Consider the following 25,676-nt stretch of genomic DNA (forward strand, 5'->3'; position numbering starts at 1 on the left):
AGGAAGCTTCCTTCAACCGAGTCAAAGCTTTTGACCCCAACACTGTCTACTCCAGGGGTGCAGAAACCCAAATCCGGCCCCCTGGGTTTCCTCAGGTGGCCATCCCCTTTTTTCTGGCCCCACCCCTTTCTCTTGAATGCCAATCATTTGATGTTTTGCCAGCTTTTGTGTCCCCCTGCCCCCATTCTCAAAGGCTGACATTCCTCTCTGAAGGCTGAGTTCCTGGCTGGAGAAGCTTTAAGCTACAGTAGGCTGGGTTTTGGGGTGTATTTTTGAAAGAATAGACCCCACCTCTGGTCTATTCCAACTGGCAGTGGCTTTCCAGGGTCTAGGGCAGGGAAGAGCCTTTTCCCTTCACCTTTTCAAACTGGAGATGCCCAGGAGCTAAAGCTGGGACTTCCTCCATGCAATAGAGATGTCTGTCGCTTGGAAATCCGTCCCTTTGGCAGCTTGAGCGACTTCCACTGTCCGTGCAACTTGGCTTGCATTTGCGAGCAGAGCCATGGTTTCCCCCTGAACTCTGGGGACCTTTTCTGGGTGTGGGGCGTGTGTGTCTGACACAATTTACGCAAATAGAGATTTGCGTGAACTGTGGGTGGAATTTGTGCAAATTGCAGGCACAATTTGTGCAAATAAAAAACACACACAGAAAATCTGCTCATTGGCCCAACTCGCTGCAGACCGAGTCAGGCCAGTTAGTGGGAAATGGACCAAAGTCCAGGGGGCCAAACCGACAAAAACGTGTCTCGCTCCACCCACCAAATGGATTTGTCCAACATCCCTATCATGCAAAGAGTGCACTCTATCACTGAACTGAGTCCCTGCCACCACAGTCTGAGAGCAGAAATCTTACCGGCTCTTCCACATCAATGACGTATTCTCCACCAGCCAGGTGGATTTTGTAGTGCTTGATAGTCACTATTCTGCAACAGAGGAGGTGGGGGGAACAGAATTCTAAGCACAGTCTCCTGTAACTAGGGAGGCCTCTATGTGAGCCTTGGGGTTGGGGATCCCTAGCTCAGGGTCCCCTGAGCTCAGCAGCCCAAACTAGAGGAGTGCAAGAAGCAGGGGTGTTCTGTTGACCAGCAAGGGAGCAGCAGGCAAACCTATTAGGGAGCCTAATGTGCTCTTTTTCTTGGATAGTTTGAGGATGGTGTAATGGAGGAGGAATGCTGAGGAGCCTAGCTCTGGGATGTTTTTCACAGCAGGAGCACTGCCACCATCTCCCAGAGTGCCAGGTTAATTGATGGGTCAGCCTTGCTCTGACAGTTGAGGTGATAATGAAGGTTCAGGTTTGCCAATTGTTTATGACAAGCATAGCATAGAGCATCCTTCCTTGAGCTGGTGCCCTCCAGATGTGTTGGAGGCCGGCTGGGGGATGCTGGAAATTGTAGTCCAACACATCTGGAGGGCAGCAGCTCAAGGAAGGCTGGCATAGAAGAAGTCAAAAAATGAAGAAAACAATCAAGCAGATGCCTTGGATACATCTTTCCTTTTCTTTGATGGGGTTCCTACTTCACACTAGTGGCTTAAATGGGAACACATCTTTGCAGGACTGTTTGCATTTCTCATTAAAAACTCAAGCTTGCATTTCAGCTGGCTGAAGTCCTTTTGTTAAAGCTCAAAGCATTTTGCAAGTTGAACCGATGCAGCCAGAAGTAAGCGCCACTGAACTCAGGTCATGAACAACGTATGGGATTTGAGTCCTACTCCGTTAGCTTAATTTTGAGATTTTATTAGTGCTGCATTTTGTTTCATTCATTTGTCTGAGATTTATTATGGTGTTTTTAACCAGATGGTTAGTTTCTTTCATACAAAGAACATAAAAGTATATATATACTGGGGCGTCGGTATGGATTCTCTTGGGGGGCATGGCCATGAGTTCTCCTGAGGGCTTGGCCATGGGTTCTTCCAAGGAGCATGGCCATGAGTTCTCCTGAGGGCTTGGCCATGGTTCTCCTGGGGGGCAAGGCCATGAGTTCTCCTGAGGACTTGGCCATGGGGTCTCATTGGGGGTGTGGCTATGGATTCTGCTTGGGGGCCTGGTTGTGGGGGCTGCCATGATGAGCTCTTGCCCTCTATAGCACGGGGGTGTGCTGACCCTAAAGACCCTAAGTGGCTCGCTAGGATGGTAGTTCCCTGACCCTGAAGTTGCCAGGTCAAGCCTCAAAGCCCCCAATGTAGGTGCCCCCCCAGCTCTACATCTGCTTACATGGCATCCTGAGGTGGCTACTGGAGATCAAATGCCCTGGCAGCACTCACAATGAATACGTGCTAAATGTTTTTTCCCCATGCCAAGCAGCCGCCATTTTGATTTCCCACAATTCCCTAGGTTCAACGTCAGGCACGTGGTGGGAAATTAAAGTGGAGGCTGCCAGGTTCCAATCAGACCAGCGTCACCTCCACGTAGTCCATCAGGCCTAGGAGAGTCCCCCCAACTCGAGCCTGGAGTTGGTCCTGCCAAACTCACCCATTCACCTTCTGCCGAGTGGTCACCGAGACGCTCTTGCCGTCCCCTCCCGGGCGCAGTAACATATTGCCGCAGTTTTCATTCTTCTCCAGAAGCACCTCAGCCTCCATTCTGGAGACCTTGAAAAAACAGCTGGGGCAGAAATACAGCAGAGCCTTTGGCAAACCACAGGCTGGGATGTCCGTTTGGCCAAGTGGCTTTCTCTGAACAAGCTTCTGTAAAACGGGATTCATTCTTGTGCAACACTGCAGGACCATTGGTTGGTGAATTGTCCTCCTCCACCACCTGTGCAAACCTCCCCTCACACACACACTTAATTGTTCTTGTTCTTAATTGTGTCAGACTACAATGACCGCTCCATTTAAACTGGATATGCGAGGGACTGAAATCGGGATATTCTGCATGCAACTAGGGTTGTACAGATTTTCTGAAGTCGGTTCTGTCTATGTTTCATGGATTATCAAGTGCCTTTCGTTCTGTTGTCCAGGCATTGGTGGAATCAGATTTTTTTTCAAATTTCCCAAATTTGCAGAAATTCGTATTGATGAAAATTCGCATTTGTGCAAATTTGGACTTGCAAAAATGTGCAAATCCCCCCCATCTGCATAAATCCCCCCAAAATGTGCATTGTCATGCTTTAGCATATGGGGAAAATGGGCATTCGGGGGCAAATGTAATAATAGAAAAAATACATAAAATAAAATATTTATGTATTATTTTATTATTTTATTTTATGTATTTTCCTATGATTACATTTGCATGAAGTTCCGGAAAGTTAAAACAAAAACAAAAACATAGTCTGCAATTCCACAGAATCTATGCAACTTGGGAAAATGCAGTCTGCTATGGAGTCCGTGGGTTGGATGCACAGAAATCTGAACTCATTTGAATCCACTGTAGATTTCTGTGACAACCCTGCATGCCACACAGGTGCTCTATCATGGACCCATCTCCATATTAGGGGTTGTTCTTGCTGTTGCTGTGATATACGTACAATGCCATCAATGTACATAGCACCTTATTTTCATTGGCAAATATAAGCAAGTCTCTGCCCACAATGATCCTACAATCAACTCACTCCGGAAGGTCTGTCTCTCCTTTGGGGTCAGGCTGGTCCAGTTTGCATCGCCGTTCTTTTTCCTTCTCGAGGGCTTCAGACAACATGTAGATGTGGCCAGGGAGCAAATTCAGGTTTGAGGGGATTTTCATCTGGGGGTGTGGGGTGTGCAGAACAGAATGGGGTGTTAGAGGTTAGACTGGTGGTAACACAGAATTTATTTCAAACCGCGTAAAGCTGCTAAAATAAGAATGTGGGGCCCACGGGGTATTATGATCTCTCAAAGCAAATAGCAGCTTCAGAAGAGGAAACGGTTAAATTCCCCTGAAATGCCTCCTGGGATCTATATGCATTTTTCAAAACCTGTCTAGTTTGGCCTAATTCTAATGGGAAAACATCATGCATGCAGGTTTACAGGAGATGTGTCTACTCATATGTAAGTCCTATGGAGTTCAATGGGCCTTACTCTTAGGAAACTAGGTATAGGATTGCACCTTACGCCTATTTTATTTCTTTCTGTTGATCCTAGTGGCAAATTATTTCTTATTTATCCCTTACATTGCCTCTTTGAATTTCCCCAATGTCTGTTCCTCTTCCCACAAATGTGGGGGTGGGGGTGGGGATGCTCCAGTTTCTGATATACAGCCATTATTTTGTCTCCTTTTAAAAAAGAAGTCAAAAAAGCACCATAGCACTATTATTTATAAAGGGAAGGAGAAGAATTAGAAAAGAAAAGAAACCCACCTCCACCATAGTGAGAATAAAACCTTTCCACATCTCTCGAGAGTCCAGGCTCTCCATCTGAAAGAGAAAACACACAGAGACGTGGCCCATAAGAATTCTGTGAAGCTGAACTTAGTCATGTTAATGCAGTTTGAACCCTAATTCCCTAATCATGTCTTCACACAGTGACAAGAAGAGACGGAGAGAGAAAAGAAGGTGACAGAACAAGAGAGGGGAGAAAAGAGTGGCAGAGAGAGAGAGAGAGAGAGAGAGAAAGGGGGTGGCAGAGAAAGAGAGAGAGGAGAAGGGGAAAGAGAGAGAAAGAGAACAAAAGAAAAAGAGAGAGAGAGAGAAAGGGGGTGGCAGAGAGAGAGAGAGGAGAAGGGGTGGCAGAAAGAGAGAGAGAAAGAAAAAAAGAGAGAAAGGGGGTGGCAGAGAGAGAGAGACAAGAAGGAGTGGCAGAAAGAGAGAGAGAAAGAAAAAGATAGAGAGAAGGGGTGGCACGGAGAGGGGGTTCAGAAAGAGATAGTGAGAAGGAGTGGCAAATAGAGAAGGGATAAGTGTGTGTGTGTTTGTGTGTGTGTGTGAGAGAGAGAGAGAGAGAGAAAGAGAGAGAGAGAGAGAAGGGGTTTCAGAAAGAGAAAGAGAAGGGGTGGCAGAAAGAGAGAGAGAAAAAGGATTCCAGAAAGAGGGGAAAAGGAAGTGGAAGAAAGAGAGGGGGTTTCAGAAAGAGAGAGAGAGAGAAAGGGGGGGCAGAGTGAGAGTGAGTGAGAGAGCGAGAGCGAGAGGAGGGATTTCCAAAAGAGTGAGAGAGAAGGGTGGCACTAGCTGTGTCCCCAGCCACTTCCGATTCTGGCCCCACCCACTGCTGACATTGACTTCCTGCTGGCATGTGGCCCCCCACAGAATACCCCCCAAGAGAATGCAGCCCTTGACAGAAAAAAGGTTCCCCATCTCTGCCATAAAGTAACGTAGCTTGAGTATTACACAATTCATTGAGGCATATTTTCAAATGGCCTCCAGCTGATGGTATGGCAAGATAGGGGTGGGGGGGACATTAGCAGTTTATAAGTGCAACCTGCGGCATGTCACAGCGCCGAGTGCTCTGGGTCACTGTTCTGGTTAGCCAGCTGTGCCCTCTCCCAAGAAACTCCATTCCCTGCTCTCTCCCACCCAGTTTTCTGTTTCTACCACCCCGACAGTCAGTCAGCATTCTGTGGTTTACTTCTGCAAACCTCCCCGGGGCCTGCTCATACCTCTCTCTTGCACGCGGACGGTGCCATTTGGGCTACATAAACATCGGCACTCACTTCTGAACATTGGAAATAGGAGGAATGAGGTTTGAGAACTCTGGGAGACACTCAGTGTTGGTTCTGCGGGGCAAGCCAGGGAGGGCTTTTTTCCAGTTACGGCAGAACACATGTTTATTAATTGTGCTTTTAGCCTTGGTTTTAAGTTTCTTAAACATTTTAACTGATGAGTTTTCAAATTTACTATGACGTATTTTTAGCTCTAATTCTGTAATCCACTTAAAGATGTCTTTTGATACAGTAAACAGTATATACATTGAAAATAATAATAATAATAATAATAATAATAATAATAATTCTGAAAGCCCAGACCTGTTTGAAAATGGTAACTGGATACAATATAGTGAGTTTTGGAGGACTGCAGTTAGAACCTAAAGATCCCATTGCACATTTGCTGAATGGTATTAGATGTATTCAACCTAAAGATCTATACATATTTAAAATAAATAATATCTGTTATTATGTTTTTGCTATTTTTATGGTGTTTTATTCCTTTTTAAGACTGCATTGATTTTTATTATGCACTTTACTGTACTCTGCATTGGGAGGGCTGCTGCACCGGGTGACTGGCCAGATGGGCGATTAAGAAATGTAATAAATTTTAAAAAATAATAAATAAAAGCAGCCAGGAAATATTTTAAGGGTGCAATCCTAGGCATGCATTAGACAGAAAAATGTCCTACAACTCCCAGCATTCCCCAGCCAGCATGCTGGAAGTTGTAGGACTTTTTTCTGTCTAAACTTACACAGGATTGCACCCTAAATAAAATAAATAAAATAAATGGAATAGAAGGGATTAGACCTGATAGACAGAACAACTGAGGAACTATGGACAGAGGTCTGTAACATTGTTCAGGAGGCAGCAACGAAATCCATCCCAGAGAAAAAGAAATGCAAGAAAGCAAAGTGGCTGTCTGAGGAGGCTTTACAAGTAGCTGAGGAAAGAAGGGAAGCGAAAAGCAAGGGAGAAAGGGGAAGATATATCCAACTGAATGCAGAGTTCCAGAGAATAGCAAGGAGAGACAAGAAGGACTTGTGAACAATGAATGAAGAATGAACAATGCAAAGACATCGAGGAAAACAACAGAATGGGAAAGACTAGAGATCTCTTCAAGAAAATCGGAGATGTCAAGGGAACGTTTTGTGCAAAGATGGGCATGATAAAGGACAAAGAAGGCAGGGACCTAACAGAAGCAGATGAGATAAAGAAGAGGTGGAAAGAATACACAGAAGAACTATACAGGAAAGATCTTAATGTCCCTGATAGCCATGATAGTGCGGTCACTGAACTTGAGCCGGACATCCTCGAGAGTGAAGTCAAGTGGGCCTTAGGAAGCATTACTAACAACAAAGCTAGTGGAGATGACAGTATTCCAGCTGAGCTATTTAAAATCCTAAAAGATGATGCTGTTAAAGTGCTGCACTCAATATGCCAACACATTTGGAACACTCAGCAATGGCCACAAGACTGGACAAGGTCAGTTTACATTCCAATTCCAAAGAAGGGCAATGCCAAAGAGTGTTCAAACTACCGTACAATTGCGCTCATTTCACATGCCAGCAAGGTGATGCTCAAAATCCTACAAACTAGGCTCCTGCAGTATGCGAACCGAGAACTACCGGAAGTACAAGCTGGGTTTCGAAGAGGCAGAGGCACTAGAGATCAAATTTATTTATTTGTTCATTTGTTTATTTATTTATTTCATTTCTATACTGCCCAATAGCCGAAGCTGTCTGCCAAATCGCCAACATTCGCTGGATCATGGAAAAAGCAAGAGAATTCCAGAAAAACGTCTATTTCTGCTTCATTGACTATGCTAAAGCCTTTGATTGTGTGGATCACAACAAACTGTGGCAAATCCTTAAAGAGATCGGAGTACCAGACCACCTTACCTGTCTCCTGAGAAACCTGTACGAGGGTCAAGAAGCAACAGTAAGAACCGGACATGGAACAACCGATTGGTTCAAAACTGGGAAAGGAATACGACAAGGCTGTATATTGTCGCCCTGCTTATTTAATTTATATGCAGAGTACATCATGAGAAACGCCGGGTTGGATGAATCACAGGTCGGAATTAAGATTGCCGGGAGAATTATCAACAACCTCCGATATGCAGACGATACCACCCTAATGGCAGAAAGCGAAGAGGATCTCAAGAGCCTCTTGTTGAGGGTGAAAGAGGAGAGTGCAAAAGCTGGTTTGAAACTCCACATTAAAAAAATGAAGATCATGGCATCTGGCCCCATCACTTCCTGGCATATAGAAGGGGAAGAAATGGAAGCAGTGACAGATTTTACTTTCTTGGGCTCCAAGATCACCGCAGACGGTGACTGTAGCCATGAAATTAAAAGACGCTTGCTCCTTGGGAGGAAAGCTATGGCAAACCTAGACAGCACAGTAAGAAGCAGAGACATCACCTTGCTGACAAAGGTCTGCATAATCAAAGCTATGGTTTTCCCAGTAGCAACGTATGGCTGTGAGAGCGGGACTATAAGGAAGGCTGAGCGCCGAAGAATCGATGCCTTCTAACTGTGGTGCTGGAGAAGACTCTTATGCGTCCCCTGGACTGCAAGGAGGTCAAATCAGTCCATCCTAAAGGAAATCAACCCTGAGTGCTCATTGGAAGGACAGAGACTGAAGCGGAAGTTCAAATATTTTGGCCACCTAATGCGAAGAGAAAACTCACTGGAAAAGGCCCTGATGCTGGGAAAGACTGAAGGCAAAAGGAGAAGGGGACAGCAGAGTATGAGATGGCTAGATAGCATCACCGATGCAATGAATATGGACTTGAGCACGCTCTGGGAGAGAGCGCAGGACAGGAAGGCCTGGCGTGCTGTGGTCCATGGGGTCACGAAGAGTTAATGACTGAATAACAACTTAATGACTGAATAACAACAACACTGAATAACAACAAACCTGATCCTGATCCTGAGCCTGAGTCTGCTTCTGCCCCCGCCCACAAGTACTTAAGGCGGGGCTGCCAGAGGCAGCGCCTCGGTGTGCGCCTCAGCATCGCGCCGAGTGCGATGCTAAGTGCGCACTTAGCGTCGTACTTGGAGTCGCGTAGGATCTGAAGACCTACTCACCTGCCTCTCCAGAGACACCAACAGCCACAATACCAGCAGCAAATAGCGGCAGCAGAGGGCAGCAGCTTTAAAGACAAGGGGAAAGGGGCAAACGTGGACTTTATCTGCTCCTTCTTAGCTGCTGTTCTCTTTTATCTCTTTTATCTTTTATATTCTTTTAAACTGTTGTGCTACTTATATCTTAACATTTTAATATGTGCCTGGGAGGACTATTGGGCAACTCAGGGAGTCAGAGAGGTGCCACCATAACTGTGGTCACGGGCAGGGGGAGGTATGGCGTTGGGGGATTAACAGGCCAGCTGAGGAGAAGAGGGGCTAGACACCTTACAGCTGTCCCCTCTTCTGGTTCTTCCCCCAACCTGATGGTTCCTGGCAGCCTTACCAGTCTGCCCTCGGGTCTGGTGGTGCTGCTGCTGAATGCCAGGTCGGCCCAAAATAAAATCTCCCTCATCCATGATTTGATTGTGGATGAGGGGGCTGACCTGGCATGTATTACTGAGACCTGGGTGGGGGAACTGGGAGGGGTCACTCTCTCCCAGCTGTGCCCTCCTGGGTACTCGGTGCAGCACCAACACCGACTGGAGGGCCGGGGAGGGGGGGTTGCCGTGGTCTATAGGAATTCAATCTCCCTCTCCAGGCTTCCTGCTCATTCGAGCGCAGATCTTGAGTGTCTGTACCTTGTGTTGGGTACCCGGGACAGATTAGGGATTCTGTTGGTGTACCGCCCACCCCGCTGCCCATCGGACTCCCTGCCTGAGCTGACGGAGGTGGTCTCGGACTTGGTGTTGAGGACCCCCAGGATGATGGTCCTGGGGGATCTCAACTTCCATGCCGAGGCCGCTGTATCCGGGGCGGCTCAGGACTTCATGGCCTCCATGACAACCATGGGGCTGTCCCAACATGTCATCGGCCCAACGCATACAAAAGGACACACGCTTGATCTGGTTTTCTCGACTGGGCAGGAGGATGGTGATCTGAAAGTGGAGGAATTAACATCTGTCCCTTTGTCATGGTCAGATCACTTCCTGCTGAGGTTTAGACTCCTGGCGGCCTTTCCCCTCTGCAAGGGTGGGGGACCTATTAAAATGGTCCGCCCCCGGAGATTAATGGATTCCGATGGATTCCAGAGGGCTCTGGGGGGGGTTTCCTGCTGGTATGGCTGGTGCTCCTGTCGAAGCCCAGGTCGCTCTGTGGAATGCAGAGACGACTCGGGCGGTTGACACGATCGCGCCCAAGCGCCCTCTCCCTCTGAGCAGAGCCCGGCCAGCTCCTTGGTATACGCCTGAGCTGAGGGCAATGAAGCAAGAGGGGAGACGGCTATGACGCAGGTGGAGGAAAACTCGTGCAGAGTCTGACCGAACACAGGTAAAAGCCCACTACCGAGCCTACTCTGTGGCGGTGAGGGTGGCAAAGAGGCAGTTCTTTTCCACCAGCATTGCATCTTCTCAGTGTCGTCCGGCGGAGCTTTTCCGAGTGGTTCGCGGCCTGTTACATTCTGGGCCAGGGAGAGAGACGGTGGAACCCTCAGTAGCACGCTGTGACGAGTTTGCGCGGCACTTTGAGGATAAAGCCGCTCAGATTCGTCATGAATTGGACACCACCATTAATGCAGGTCCATTGGTAGAGGCGTTCAGGGCACCGTCTGGTCCAGTTTTATTGGATGAGTTTCAGTTACTGAGGCCTGAGGATGCGGACAAGGTGCTTGGCCAAGTCCGATCGACCACTTGTGTGCTTGACCCTTGCCCTTCATGGCTTATTAAATCAACAAGGAGGGGTTGTCCGGCTGGGTCCAGGAGGTTGTAAATTCCTCCTTGAGAGAGGGCGTGGTGCCTGCCGCTTTAACAGAGGCAGTAATTAGACCACTCCTGAAAAAGCCTAACCGGGACCCAGAGGATGTTAACAATTATAGGCCAGTGGCCAACATCCCCTTCCTGGGCAAGGTGCTTGAGCGGCTGGTTGTAGGACAGCTCCAGGCACTCTTGAATGAAACGGATTATCTAGATCCATTTCAATCGGGCTTCAGGCCTGGTTTTGGAACGGAAACTGCCTTGGTCACCCTGTGGGATGACCTCTGCCGGGAGAGGGACAGGGGGAGTGCGACCCTGGTGATTCTCCTGGACCTCTCAGCGGCTTTCGATACCATCGACCATGGTATCCTTCTGGATAGGTTGTCTGGGTTGGGAGTTGGAGGCACTGCACTACAGTGGTTCCGCTCCGACTTGGATGGCTGATTCCAGAAGGTGGTGCTGGGGGATTACTGCTCTGTGCCATGGCAATTATGCCATGGGGTTCCACAGGGCTCTATTTTATCCCCCATGCTGTTTAACATCTACATGAAACCGCTGGGGGAGGTTATCCGGAGGTGTGGGCTGAGGTGCCATCAATATGCGGATGACACCCAGCTCTACCTCTCTTTCTCATCAAAACCAGGTGAGGCAGTGGCTGTTCTGAACCAGTGCCTGGGCACGGTAATGGACTGGATGAGGGCCAATAAACTGAAACTCAATCCAGACAAGACGGAGGTACTGTTAGTGGGTGGTTCGTCTGCCCAGCTAGGTGATATTCAACCTGTTCTGGAGGGGGTTGCACTCCCCCTAAAGGATCAGGTTCGTAGTTTGGGGGTGCTCTTGGATCCAGAACTGTCACTTGAGGCACAGGTGAACTCAGTGGCACGGAGCACTTTTTATCAGCTTAGGCTGGTATACCAACTGCATCCTTATCTGGACAGAGATAGCCTAGCTACAGTTATCCATGCTCTGATAACTTCTTGTCTGGATTACTGCAATGCGTTACACGTGGGGCTGCCTTTGAAAACGGTCTGGAAACTTCAGCTGGTCCAAAATAGGGCAGCAAGATTGTTAACAGGGACTGGCCTGCGAGCTCATATTACGCCAGTACTTTTCCAGCTGCACTGGCTGCCAGTCCATTTCCGGGCCCGATTCAAAGTGCTGGTGTTAACATTCAAAGCCCTTAATGGCTTGGGGCCAGGCTACCTGAAGGATCGCCTCCTCTCATATGTGCCTGCCCGGACCTTAAGATCATCCTCAGCGGCCTTCCTCCGGGAGCCCCTGCCAAAGGAAGTGAGGCGGGTGGCTACTAGGAGGAGGGCTTTTTCTGCTGTGGCACCCCGGCTCTGGAATGAGCTCCCTAGTGAGGTTCGCCTGGCGCCTACATTGTATTCCTTTCGGCGCCAGGTGAAGACCTTTTTATTTTCCCAGGCATTTTAGCATTTTAGCTTTCTAAATTTTTATCTTTGCTGTTTTAAATCTGTATTTTAAACTCCTGCACTACTGCTAGGTTTTGTTGTGGTTGTATTGTTATATTGTGGTTTTAATGTTCTATATATTTTAAATTGTTTTACTGTGTGTTGTTTGGTTTTAATTTTTGTGAACCGCCCAGAGAGCTTCGGCTACTGGGCAGTATAGAAATGAAATAAATAAATAAACATTGATGATATAGCTATTGCACAGGTACAAATACCTGGTTTGTAAGTCTGTTCAACCTAAAAACTCACAGTTCCCTGTATTTGTTGATCTCTATCTTATATTTGCTAAATCACATTAGGTCTCTTCAACCTAAAGATCTGCAGATAATTATGTTATGCTGCGTTGGCAACTGCCCAGGTTTTGTTTGCTAAATACTGGAAAGCAAACCAGACGAAAGCAGAATGGATCAATACAACTCGAGAACAATTGGTTCGAGTCAAACTGACCCTGGTCCAACAGTCTGCTTTAAAAATAACAGAACATTCAGCACAGATTTCATAACATAGGTGATGAAAGACTCCAAAAGACACTCTGTGCCAATGCAGTCATGTTTGGACTGGTTTTTTGGGAGGGGGATAGGTTGTCTGCTTAGCTCCCCCCACCACCCCCAGCAAAGATTTGCAGTACGTCTGCAAACAAGTTCCCCTGAGCATGTTGAGGCCTCCCTCTTGGTGGCCCCATTTTGGCTAGAGTCCTATCAGCACTCACCACATGAGTTTGCTATTAGAGGGAATGGTGATAGAGAAATGGAACCTTCATATGAATCAGTCTTATCCAAGTCAGGCTGTTGGCCCAGAATGGTCTACTGTGCAGGTACAAATTCCTGCAAGTTCTCCAGCAGAGAGAAGTCTTTTTGTCTAACTCTGTTACCTGAGATTCATTTAATTTTGCAATTCTTGGCGCTGGACTTGGGCTGTGTCCCCTTGTTCAGGGGCAATCCATCACTGGATATCAGATCCTGTTTGTGAATTCCCAGAGATACCCAGACTGCCTCTGATGGTAAAATCTAATCCAGAGGGTAGTTCTTACATTGAAGTTAAGTAAGTATGGAACTGATCATTGCCCGGATGGGAAAGCACTAAGAGCCCCATATAAGCTGCTATGACCTTTCTAAAGAAGAATGAGAGACAAATACCAGTGAATGAATAAATCAACAGAGGACGGCAATTTGGTAGGAGCTCTGGTTTGACCTTGCATCTGAGCTCTGGCAAAGCTTCTCTCACTTGTCCAAATCATTGAAACTTCTTTAAAGAATGTATTCCACGGGGGAATAAAAACTTTATAATATCTCAGCTTCTCATCTTCCTGCCCCCAAGGGATCCTTTCCACACCGACTCCTCTGCTGGGCAGATTTGCCCATGGGCTGATCTGCTCCTGTGCCTTTAAGAAATGCCCTGTCTGTGGAAATCAGCTAGGCAAGATTTGCGTGGCATGAAAATACATATTACTGCTAGTTAATGTTGGCAGGTCCTGTTAAAACAGCAAGAGCAGGGGCTAACAAAAAACTTGGCAATCCTATCACCTAGGCACCCCTTGTGAAATATGAGAGATCTGAGGGGAAATTCGAGGGTGTATGGTCAGTTCCTTTGCGGGGGGTGGGGAGGAGAGATTACCTTCAGTTTCACTACTTGGCTTCTCATTCTTAGATTCAGCCTCGCCCCATCCATGGGCCAGGTAGCTGCAATACTTGGGAGGTTGTCATCAGCGAGGGAGATGAAGTCAGCCAGGTCGATTTTCTCAACATACTGGGGAGGAAGAGCAGGTAGGGTCAACTCCCAAGTTTCTAGTCCTTATGACTGCAGTTCTGCAACTTTCTGCTCATAGCTAAGCTCACCCTTGAATTTGGCTCTTGGGCTGAAAGACGTTCCCCACCCATGGTCTAGATCAATATTGTCTGCTCTGACTGGCAGGGGCTCTGTCTCCAGGGTTTCTCCAGCAGAGAGAGGTTTCCTTCATCACCTCTGTTGTCAGATCTTTTTCACTGCAGATGGCAGGATTTGAATTTGGGACCTTTTGCATGCAAAGCAAATACTCTACCACCAAACTGCAGACCCTCTGCTGGTTTCTTTAGCCATGCTGCTTCATTTACCTGGTACAGTGTTCCCATCTCTATTATAATTATCATTATTAGAAAATACAAATATACAGATGAATCTATAAATTGTTTAAAAACCCCATATAAATCACCTCATCTTTAAATCAAAATATAATATAAAGCAACCTTTCCCAACCTGGTGCCTTCCAGATGGGTTGGACTACAACTCCCATCATTCCAAGCCAGCATGATCAGTTGCTGTCCAACTCATCTGGCCGTTGTCATGTTGGGAGAGGCTGTTATAAAGTATAAATGAAAGTTGTAACAACGGCAATTTAAATAACCAAAACCGGAAATTATATATATGGTTAAGTGTTAACTTGGCATTTCAGGTTCCTATTATTTATCAATAAATTCCACCTTTCAACGACAACAAAACACCTTGTCTAGTGAGCATCTTTCCTTAAATCACTTGTAACATGGAAGTCGTGTGTGTGTGTGTGTGTGTGTGTGTCTGTCTATCTATCTATCTATCTATCTATCTATCTATCTATCTATCTATTTATCATTTATCTTACCCTACTCTTCAGCCAAAAGAGCTCCCAGAGCACCTTACATGCAATCAGCAAAAACAAGCCAGTCCTGTGCTTACAATCGAAAAGGAATGATGCCAAAGGAAAAAGAGCAGGGGAGGGAAGAGGAAACTAAGCCAACTAAGGCACCAATTCCTAAAGTTAAAAAGTAGTTCTTAACTGTTTCTCCCCACCTAATGTGTTGGACTACAGCTCCCATCAGCTTGCTGGAATGGCTGCCGATGTAGCTTTGTAAAAAATGTGACAGTCAAAACCCACTCAGAACCAGCTTGATCGCAAGTGACCTTGGGGACTTCCATGTCAATACTATAACTTGCCTTATTACAGTAAGTAAACTAGTCACAGCAATTCTAAATCCTCCTCCAAAACGGTGAACTTTCAAATACCTTTTAAAATGTTTTAGGGCACGATCCTATGGCTCTTAGTCAGTGGCTAGATGGCCATAGGATACATCAGTTCCCTGAGAATCCACCTTCACCCCCTCCCGTGTTGCCTCGCAGGCAGCGTGGAACGGCCCTGAGCTCTGCGCTCAGAAGAAGAGTGCGGAGTGGTGAAAATGGGGCATTCCTGGGGGGCATGCCAGGGTGAGGAATTTGGAAATCTGGTACGACACATCCAACGTGTCATCCGGCCGCTCCTTTCCCCACTCCGACAACTGGAAATCGGCTGTCTAGCCGCAAATACAGGGCGGATGAAGCACGGAGGGGATGATCCCCTTCGTGCTTCTCCTGCCCTGCATTGGGTAGGTGGTCACATCCAAGTTCGCAGGTGGCCGCCTATCCCCGTAGGATTGCTCCCTCCATTGCTTTAACATGTTGTTTTATTCTTTGACCTTTGCTGTTCATTGCTCTGAAATTTTTTGATGGGGAGTGGTATATAAATATTGTAACTAAACAAAATAAATATCCAGGAAGTGGTGTATTGTTTTGGGACTGAAAGGTTTCTCACATCCAGGAATAACTTTTCCTGACTTCCGTATTCTCTTGCCAAAATGGTATAACAAGACGGCAAAACCCAGGACACATGCATTCCATTCTCTCTCTGGCAACCCTCATCCCTTGTCCTTTGCACCTCACTACTGCCACAAAACCTTTCCTGGAAATCATCCCTAACCCCTTGCAACACTTTAGACATACTTGGAATAGATCCATTAAAGACAATGGCATTTTAGTTATAAGAGAGCCATAAACCAGCTGCAGTGGTTACCAGTGTGTTTCCAAGCCTGATTTAAACTGCTAGTTTTAACCTTTAAAGGAGTAAGTGGTTTGGGACCAAGTTATTTGAAGGCCGCCTTCACCTATATCAGCCTGCCCACACTTTAAGATCAGAAAGAGAGGCCCTTCTCATTTGCCCACCCATGAGAGCAGTCAGGTGGGTGACCACACGTGAGAGGGCCTTCTCTGCAGTGGCCCCACACCTCTGGAACAAGTTCCAATCCAAGTTCCGCCATGCTCTGTCATTGCAGGTTTTTAAGAAGGCCTTGAAAACATATTATTTTACCATAGCCTTCTCTTGATATGATTCCCGTTGTTGCTTTTATTGCTCTTTTATTGTGTTCGTGTTGTTATTGTTTTTAATATTTTAACAGCTTTTATGTATTTTATTGCTGTGAGCCGCCTTGGGAGGGCTTCTGCCCTGGAAGGCAAACAAGAAATGTTTTAAACAAATAAATAATAAATCAAGTTCCGATTTCTGAGTTCACGTTTCACCTCTTCCCTGGGTGGCTGTCGGCAAGATTCGATTCTCTTCATTTCTGCAGCCACCCCTGCAAGAATTTTGACGTTGCTGTTCTTGTTTTATAAGTTTAATATCTTACCTTTTAGACAACATGCTCACAGAGCAGTGTAAAAAAAATGTATAAATTAATTATATAAATATGTAACACAGGGGTGGAAAACCTCAGACCTAAGGGCTAAACATACCTCCAGATGCCTCCCCACTTTTCTCAACCACCAATCATTTGGTGGTTTCCCGGATTTGGGGCAGATTTTCCCCCTTTCGAAAAGGTTGAAATGCCTCTCCTGAGGCTTTGTAACGGGCCGTAAGAGCTTTACGCTGATATATGCTGTGATTTTCACCCCTCCCATTTTGCCTGCCACTGGAATGCGGCCCCTGAAAGTATCTCTGAAATCGAATTTGGCTCTCCGGATGAAAGAGGTTCAACAGCCCAGATATAATGGGTTGGACCTACTTACAGTAGACCCACTGAAATCAGTGGGCCTTAATTCAGTCATAATGAATCCCATTGATTTCAGTGGGTCTAATCTCTGTATCCAACACGCACACACAGACACACACACACAAGCACACATACTCACACACACAGAGAGAGATTAAATATACATTTTATAACGCTATGAACACATCCCTAGTTCATCAGTGCTTCATTCTGAAATATGTTTCGCATCGATTCACGATTTTGTGGACTTGTTTAGTTGAGATGGAACTGTATGTTTTATATTATTTTCTTTATTATTTATTTATTTGTGGTCTTTACATACCGCTGAATAGAATAAACTCTCAGCTATTCACAATATTAAAATGCTATATTAAAATACAATATTAAAAACACAGCATTAAAACACAGCATTAAAACACAGCATTAAAAACACTGCCAACTACAGTATGTATGTATGTATGTATGTGTGTGTGTATATATATATAAAAATCAAGGAGCAGTAAAATGGAGTGGCATAATATTATAAGTCTGCCTTGGGAGCAATGCCGTCTGGGAAGGCAGCTAAGAAGGGCATGAAATGAAATGAAATGAAATGAAATGAAATGAAGAGATAAAGCACATGATCACAATAACATTAAGCAACGGCAGCGAACGGAGACATTTAAACAGCACTCAGCCCCATAACTGGAGACCACAAAATACAACAAGACCGCAATCACAACGGCCGATGCATAATCCTTAAAATAGAAGCGTGGATTTGGATTTACACGCAGGACGTATAATAAAATGAGAAGTGCTGATTAGGGTTTCACCCAGTTATGTCCACCTGACACAGACCCTCAAAGTTCCACGACTCTTTCTGTCTACTAGGCATGCTTATTTCTCATTGGTCTTTTTTTTTGGGGGGGGGGGAGAGAATTGTCCCCTTGTGGTATGTGTTCCTTAAAGATTGTTTTGTACTTCTGCACACCTCTCTGAGTTGCCCCGAGTGTGCCGATCACCCCGCTTGTTCCTCTGTTTTGGCCCTGTTTCTCTTGGCACGGAAGTACTGGGCTTGCTCTTAGAAGGAAGGAGTGATTAATATCCCGTTGTATATATGTACCCACTAGGCAACACTGCCTCACCATCAGTGTACCTTACCTGGATATCTCTGTTGGTGTTGTAGAAATAGAGAGTGAGTCCTCGAAGACCTGCCCAGTATTTCTTGTAGTCCTGGTGGGGACAGAGAAGGAAAGAGTTAAGAATGTTTGGCAAATGTTGGTGCTGAAGGGGGATTTCCTTCTAGTGCAAATAGCACCTTCAGAGGAGGGTTTTTCCTCAGGACCACATCAGGACAGGACACCCCCCCACGCACACACACACCCTTTTGTCCTCCTTTTCTGCCCCCTTTCCAGCTCTACAATATCCTTTTTGAGAAGTGGTGTCCAGAACTCCACGTCTGCACCACAGATTTGTACAACAGCATCACAATACTTATTTAGGTTATTTGTTTGTTTAGAAGAGCTATATCCCACCTTTCCCTCCTACGATCCTCAAGGTGATTTACAACAGATGATTGGAATACACACATAGATACACCAAACTTAAACTCAACAACCAGCAGCGACTGGCCCTGGCCGATAGCATAAAATGTGCACATGCTAATTTATATCTCTGTATGCACATTTAGAAATAATTAATAGGATTTCTTTACATTTCACAGAAGGCAAAGCCAGCCAATTAAGAGGGTTTTACCCTAATAGGCGGACTAGTTTTAAATAAATAATATCCAGATCACCTCTACTAAAATAAGTTATTTAAGTCCTTCGCATCCTGCCTAGTTTATCCCAAATCAGCCATTCCTCATCAATTACAACTAATTTGCAATTTCTCTCATCCCCCCCTTTCTCTCCCCCTCTTGGAGGAAAATTGCTCCCACCCCATGCAATTCAGTTCAGAAAAAACGCTTCCATTGGCACTGCTGGAAGTCCCCCCCCCCCGGGTAAGTTTAATTGCCATGTGTGTGTGTGGGGGGGGGGGGGAGTTCCAGCCTGTAGGGAGGGAAAACGTAACTGCATTTCCCCTTGAAAATCAGCCCCTACATGACAATTCTGGTAAAAAGAAACAGAAATCTTTCACTGGCATCAATAGACACTCAGGGCTCTGTGGAATAGATTGGGGGCACTGGGAAATGGATTCAGGGTGACGACCGCATGACCCTATACCTTACGACATCGACGCCCCTGGCCCTTGCCTTGGTGTTTTTCCTGGGAGGCAGCAGGGTACAGCCTTCCAACTGCCCTCATCCTCTAGCTGATGGATAGGGCTGGAACATGCTTCCCTTCAGCCCCATAGCCCCAAAACAACTGGCACTTGGACCTGAGCAATCCAAAAATGTGCTGTTTGCTTTCGTGCTGCCTTTCCTAACCTGCCCTACAGACTCCTACCTTGTCCTGGGGACTCTTCTTCTCCAAGAAGCCCTCATAATAGTGGGGTGGCAAGGTGGGCTTTGCCTTGCCAGCCAAGCTGCGTGGCATGGCCATCCCTTCCCCACACCGCTGAGGTCTCTGGCCGCAAAGAGACTCTCGCCCAGAGTTCAGAGTCCTCCACCAGGAAGCAAACAGCAATAAATTAAACAAGACTGTGTTTACTTCTTTCTTTCTTCCTTCCTTTTTTTCTCTTTCCAGCTCCCCCTGACCCACCCCAGTTTACCCGAAATTCCCCCAAGGTCCTCCCCTTTGCCTGTACAATTGGACAGTTGCACCTTGGGCAAGTGAATCCACAAGTGGAAATCCATTTCTACCAGCTGAAACGGAATAAAAGCACCCAAATATTGGAACTTAATCTGATTGGCCTGGTATCTATTTCCTGCCTCCTGGCAAAGTATGAAAAAAAACTATGAGCAAAGAAGAAGAGGAGGAGGAGGAAAAAGAGTGGGTCTCTGAGTGTGTGCAGAGTGCCTAGCTCCATCAGTCCTTTTCTGTATGATGGAAAGGTTGCAGCTTTTAGATAGGATTAAAATCCAAGCACCTCTCTTTTGCAAGTGTCCCCCCGTCCCCCACGCTTGTGAATCCCTGTTGGGCCAGTAAGACAATGATAAAAAGAGAGCCCCTGAGCATGTACAGAGAATGCTGTGTGTACATTTGCAAGATGGGCGCATTTTGCTGTTGTTGGTTTTATTGTCCGCTTTTATTGTTGCTTTTATCACCATTTTATTGTGTTTAGGTTTTCATCGCTTTAAATGTTTTAACAGGTTTTATGTATTTTATTGCTGTGAGCCGCCTCGGGAGGGCTTTTGCCCTGAAAGGAGGCCAAAAGATTTTTTTAAATAAATAAAAAGAAATGAAGGGGCACAGGGAATGTCACAACTGACTCCAGCTTCTGTGTGTGAAAACACTCATGAGCCTGTGTTGACCCCAGTGTACTTTTTATAATATCCATTTATGCAAGGCAATATCCGATTCTGCCCCCACTTCCCTTGTCATAGCAGCTCCAATCCGGGTCAGCAGGTTTGGAACTGGCTCCTGTCCCTGTCCCTTTAAGGGGAATTTCACCTGCAGGACTTGGCAAGCGACCCTGGTTGACTCCGTGCCAGGAAAAAATAAGCCTGGACAGAAAATGTTTTCATGTCAAAATCTCTGCTCAGGGTAGAACAGCAGGACAGAACTGGCCCTCCCTGGGCAGTTGGCACCGGTGGGCTCTGAGAACATGCCTCAGTGTGTTAGTGAGATATTTTTATTTTTCGACTTAAACTTTGTGGTCACAGTATCTTCATTCCTTGGACAGGTGACCTGACCTTCCTACTGCAATAAATATTTATTTGAAGATTAATGGGACGAAACGGGGGGAGAAAGAGACAAAGCAGGGAGTGCTGGCGGAGGCAGCTCTTTCTTCATTCGCTTAATATTTGCCGTGGCGGCTGCAGGTTTGGGGGGGGGCTCTTGGGCGGGACACCCTCAGTAGGGTAGGCACCCTCAGCTCCCAGGATAGGCTCAGGGGCCCACTGGCAAGGGCCCTCTGGAGTTGCTCCTCCTGTCCACCATTGCAACCTGCTGGTTCACCCGCCTCTCGCTCCGGCCCAGACAACGGTGGCGGTGAGGAGCAGGAGATGCCGCGGCCTCCTTGCTCAGTGGCTCTCCACCTGTCAAGCAAGGAAGTGGCAGCCATGATGGGAAACAGGATGAGGAGCAATTGTAGCTGCTGACAATGGCACTGAGGGAGGGGCCCCGTAGAGGGTCGCTTAATCCAGGGCCCTCCAAATTGGCACTAGGTCTGACCCTCAGTGAGTCTACTGCCAGCCAGCTGCTCCATTTTTTGTACTTCTGCGAAGTTCCCCGAAGCATGCTGAGACCTTCCTCTTGTGAGCGGTGCCATTTTGGCTGCATTTCTATCAGCACTCACCACTTGAGTTTGCCATTGGAGGGAGCGATAGCCATCATAAACCATATGCAAACAAATGAAGAGGAGAATTGAAATGTGTTTGATGGCTTTTCTGGGACGGAGGTGATTTTTATGACAGAATGAACACATTCCATGTTGCCTTTCTTATTTATTTAAAAGTCTTTCTAGGCTGCCTTTACGGGCGGAACCTTCCCTTTTTGCTGGGTAGCCCCAGACCCTTGAACAATTTGGGGCAGGATAGTGTTTAAAAGACTGTTCGTTGTCCACGGTGCAGACTTTGAGCAGAGCCATTCCCTCACTTCTTACTGTGAGGAAAAAAGGAGGGGGAAGAGGTGGTGAGCCATCTGTAGATCTCTGTCACCATGTTACTATCTTTGCCAGAAGCAATGACAATTCAGCTGCCATAGAACTGATCACTGTTTATCAATCTCTCTATTTCTGATGTCCAGGTGGTGAGTGCCATTCATTTTGTAGCTAAGGTGACACCACCCACAGACAAGAGCGAGGTATCGGTATGCTTGGGAAAACTGCAAGGCATGTGTGGAAGTACAACATATCTTTTTTGTGGGGGGACTCTGTAGGGGAGGATAAGTCCCCAAACTGCCCAATGAGGACTGGGCATGCTCTGGGAGGGGGAATGGAATGGAATACCCCAGAAGAGACCATGGCTAGCTGGCTGGATTTGTTGCAGGCCGTACTAGTACAAAAGGCAGAGGCTGGTGGAAAGATGATTTTCCTCTGCTTTGCAAAAAGGTTGTATAGTTCATGCAAAAGCTGCACACTGGGGATTGGAGTGCTGGAAAATTCAAATTTAGGAACAAGGAAGACACACTTGGATTGCAAGCTGGCCCTGCTGTTGGAGGAACAAGGTTGCTGGTGGGTGGGAGAGGGGAGAAATGGGCACCCTGGTGTTCCAAAGACTGGGCTGCAAAAGGTTTGCTCCCCAAAGACTAAGGAAATGGGCTTCCACTGACAAGGTGTGGGGAACCACTTTCAACCTGAAGGCTGGAGAAGGTCTCGGCCACACCCCCGCATTCCAGTGGTGGGTAGAGCCAAAAGCAGAGGGGGTGTGGACAAAAGCAAAAGGGGCAGGGCCAAAAATTCCAGCAAAAACAACAACACCAGCCTGTTGCAGCTTAAAGTTCTTACTGCCAGTAACCCAGGAGAGGCAGTTCGACTTTTGGGGGGGGGGGGCTGCACAAAAGCCAGAAAACCACCAAACCATCAGTGGTTGCGGGAAAGGCGGTATGGCCATCTGGGGAGACCCAATGGGCTCTATGTTTGTTTTTCACTGGAATGTCGAGGTCCACCAACTTGGAGCAAAATGGTGCAAAACAGTGGCTCAGGAACTTAGGCACAGAACTGCAGAGCAAGGGTGCCTCTGAGAACATGCTGAACTCAGGAATTACTACAAAGAGGGGGGAAAGGCAGGATATAAATGTAATAATAAACAAACAAACAGAGTGAGATCGACAGATCTGTATATCCCTAGTTGCATCTATACACTGCTGCACTTAAGGTTCCTTATCTTTAAACCAGACTTGTCTCTGGCAGCTCTTGACACAGAGAATGCAATTAAAAGGGCAGCTAAAATAATCAAGGGGCTGGAGCATCTCCCCTAGGAGGGAAGGTGACAATCCCCTAAGCTGGGGTTGTTTAGCTTGGGAAAAAGGGCAAGGAGGGGAGACATGATAGAGGTGCACAAAATTATGCATGGTGTGGAGAATGTGGTGAGGGACATTTTTCTCCCTCTTTCAAAACACTAGAATCATAGAATAGCAGGGTTGGAAGGGGCCTACAAGGCCATTGAGTCCAACCCATGCAGGAATCCAAGTCACAGCATCCCTGACAGGTGGCTGTCCAGCCTCGTAGGCTGGACTAGAACCCAACAGGAACAGAATCCCATGAAGCTGACTGGTGTGAGATTCAGGACTGATAGAAGGCAGGACTTCTTCATACAGCACAGAGTTAAACTGTGGAATTCACTTCCACGGGATGTAGCGACGGCCACCCATTTGGATGGAGAAGGGGGCGGCAGAGGATGAGATGGCTAGATAGCATCACGGATGCAATGAATATGGACTTGAGCACGCTCCGGGAGACAGCGGAGGGCAGGAAGGCCTGGCGTGCTACGGTCCACGGGGTCATGAAGAGTCGGACACGACTGAACAACAACAACAACAACAAGAAGGGGATTGGACAAATCCCTGGAGGAGAAGGTGATCAACGGCTACTAGTCCTGATGGCTCTGTGCTACCTCCAGTACCCATGTACACCAGTGGCTGGGGAGCATGGGTAGGAGGGTGGTGTTGTGCTCATGCCCTGCTTGTGGGCTTCTCATGGGCAGCTGGTTGGCCGTTGTGTGAACGTCTGATCCAGCCTCAGGGCTCTTCTGATGTTTTTAACGCCTTCAAATAGAGGGCTGCCCTGTGTAAAGTAGGATACACGGCCACCTTAGTTTCCCCACAGGACTACATAACAGATCTATTTTTTTCCCACAAGGTGGCACCTGTAGAGTTAAGGCTGGCGCATACCTTGCAACAGGTTTCCCGGAAAGAAACTCTACACGCTCGGTGCCGGCCAGCTCCGCCCTTGTTCGAGAACGCCCCACGGAATGCGGAACTTGGCACATAGATAGGAAGTCAAGTCAGAGGCTCTGCAAGGGATTGTATTGTTTAATCTCAGCTGCTGTAATGCTGTCACCTCACGTCAGGATCCGGCATGAGAACAGAAGAGGGATCTCTCCCTTCTGCAAGCTTTCCCAGCTTGGGCTGGGTTTCCCCTGGGCTCAGAGTCATCAGTCACTTTTTGTGGCTGTGGCCGTTTCCTGGTAGGGAGCGGCAACCAGGGCTCTCCAGATGTTTTGGACTATGACTCCCAGATGCCCCAGCCATTATGGCCAATTGACAGGGGTGATGGGCACTGTAGTCCAGCAGTGCCTTGAGGGCACCACACATACCCTCTGTCTAGAGCATAGGAACAGAGAAGGCTAAGACAAACACCGAATGTTTTCCTCTTCCCTCCTCTTCCCTTTCTCCTTGTGTGTCATTCGTTTTTAAGACTGTAAGTACCACACTGACCGGCAGTGGCTCTCTGGGGTTTCAAAGAAGGGTGGGGTTTCCTGCCCTACCTGGAGATGCCAGGGATCGAACCTGGGACCTTCTCCATGTAAATGAGAGGTTGTGCCTATGGCCCTTCTCCTAAAGATAAAGCAAGATTCTAGTCCTCATGATTCTCAATAAAGGCCCAGTTTAAATAAGAGCATAGGAAGCTGCTTTATATCAAAGCAGACCCTTGGTCCATCCAGCTCAGTCTTGTCTACATAGATCAGCAGCAGCTGTTCAGGTAGAGGGAGCTTTCTCAGCCCTACCTGGAGATGCCAGGAATTGAACCTTCTGCACACAAAGGATGTGCTCTACCACTGAGCTATGGCCCCTCTCTAAAAAGAAAGAAAGGTCCCAGTCCTCATGGTTCCGATAAAGGGATGATCTTTGCAAGCAAGTTTGGTTCTGGCACTGGCCATTCTGGGGCTAACTGCCTCTACCCATGGAGGTTCCATGAAGGTGTCACGCTACTGGCCAGGGATAAACTTCTCCCCCATTGAAATGGGATGTGGGTCAGCAGTGGACCTGACCAATGGGGCACTTCCAATGTAATAAAGTTGCACGAGTGGAATTGAACAGACATTTTAAAAGCAAAAAAGTATTATTTCCCATTAAATTCATTTGTGAACATAATAGTAATGGCAGGGTATACATGAAAGAAAGAAAGAAAGAAAGAAAGAGTGAGGGAGGGAGGGAGGGAGGAGAAGGTAGAAAGGAAGAAAGGAGGGAAGGCAGGAAGAAAGAAAAGAAAGACAGAGGGAGGGAGGGGAAGGAAGGAAAGAAGGAAGAAATGGGGAGGGAGAGAAGGCAGAAAGAAAGAAAGAAAGAAAGAAAAGAGAGGAGGAAGGAAGGAAGGGACGAAGGGGAAGGGAGGGAGGAAGAGGGAGGGAGGAAGAAAGAAAAGAAAGACAGAGCGGGGAGGGGGAGGAAGGAAAGAAGGAAGGAAGGAAGGAAGAAATGGGGAGGGAGAGAAGGCAGAAAGAAAGAAAGAAAGAAAAGACAGAGAGAGGGAGGGGAAGGAAGGAAAGAAGGAAGAAACGGGGAGGGAGAGAAGGCAGAAAGAAAGAAAGAAAGAAAGAAAGAAAGAACAGAGGGAGGGAGGGACGGAGGGGAAGGGAGGAAGGAAGAGGGAGAGAGGGAGGGAGGAAGAAAGAAAATAAAGACAGAGGGGGGAGGCGAAGGAAGGAAAGAAGGAAGAAACGGGGAGGGAGAGAAGGCAGAAAGAAAGAAAGAAAGAAAGAAAAGACGGAGGGAGGGAGGGGAAAGAAGGAAAGGAGGAAGGAAGAAAAACGGGGAGGGAGAGAAGGCAGAAAGAAAGAAAGAAAGAAAGAAAGAAAGAAAAGACAGAGGGAGGAAGGGACGGAGGGAGGGCAGGCCGGCAGGCCGGCAAAAAGAAAGACAGACAGGGAGGAAAGGAGGGACAGAGGGGAGGGGAGGAAGGAAGAGGGAGGAAGAAAGGGGGGAGGGAAGGC

The 25,676-nt window shown here is 47.1% G+C and overlaps 1 protein-coding gene across 1 annotated transcript in view; it reads right to left on the reverse strand.

Annotated features, from left to right (window-relative positions):
- STAP2 (signal transducing adaptor family member 2) overlaps positions 1–19,268 on the reverse strand; it is a 30,505-nt gene extending 11,237 nt beyond the window's left edge. The window contains exons 1-7 of the mRNA XM_084826274.1: positions 19,147–19,268; positions 17,861–17,932; positions 13,527–13,658; positions 4,272–4,328; positions 3,549–3,679; positions 2,471–2,602; positions 854–923 (exon numbers count right to left, since the gene is read on the reverse strand). Of these exons, the coding sequence (XP_084682400.1) occupies positions 854–923; positions 2,471–2,602; positions 3,549–3,679; positions 4,272–4,328; positions 13,527–13,658; positions 17,861–17,932; positions 19,147–19,242 (690 nt within the window). The 5' untranslated portion in view covers positions 19,243–19,268. The remainder of the gene's footprint in view (positions 1–853; positions 924–2,470; positions 2,603–3,548; positions 3,680–4,271; positions 4,329–13,526; positions 13,659–17,860; positions 17,933–19,146) is intronic.
- Positions 19,269–25,676: the final 6,408 nt, after the last annotated feature.

This window comes from Heloderma suspectum, chromosome Z (genome assembly GCF_057233095.1).
Source record: "Heloderma suspectum isolate Gila_16-S chromosome Z, 16-S_ref, whole genome shotgun sequence".
Classification (NCBI taxonomy): Eukaryota; Metazoa; Chordata; class Lepidosauria; order Squamata; family Helodermatidae; genus Heloderma; species Heloderma suspectum.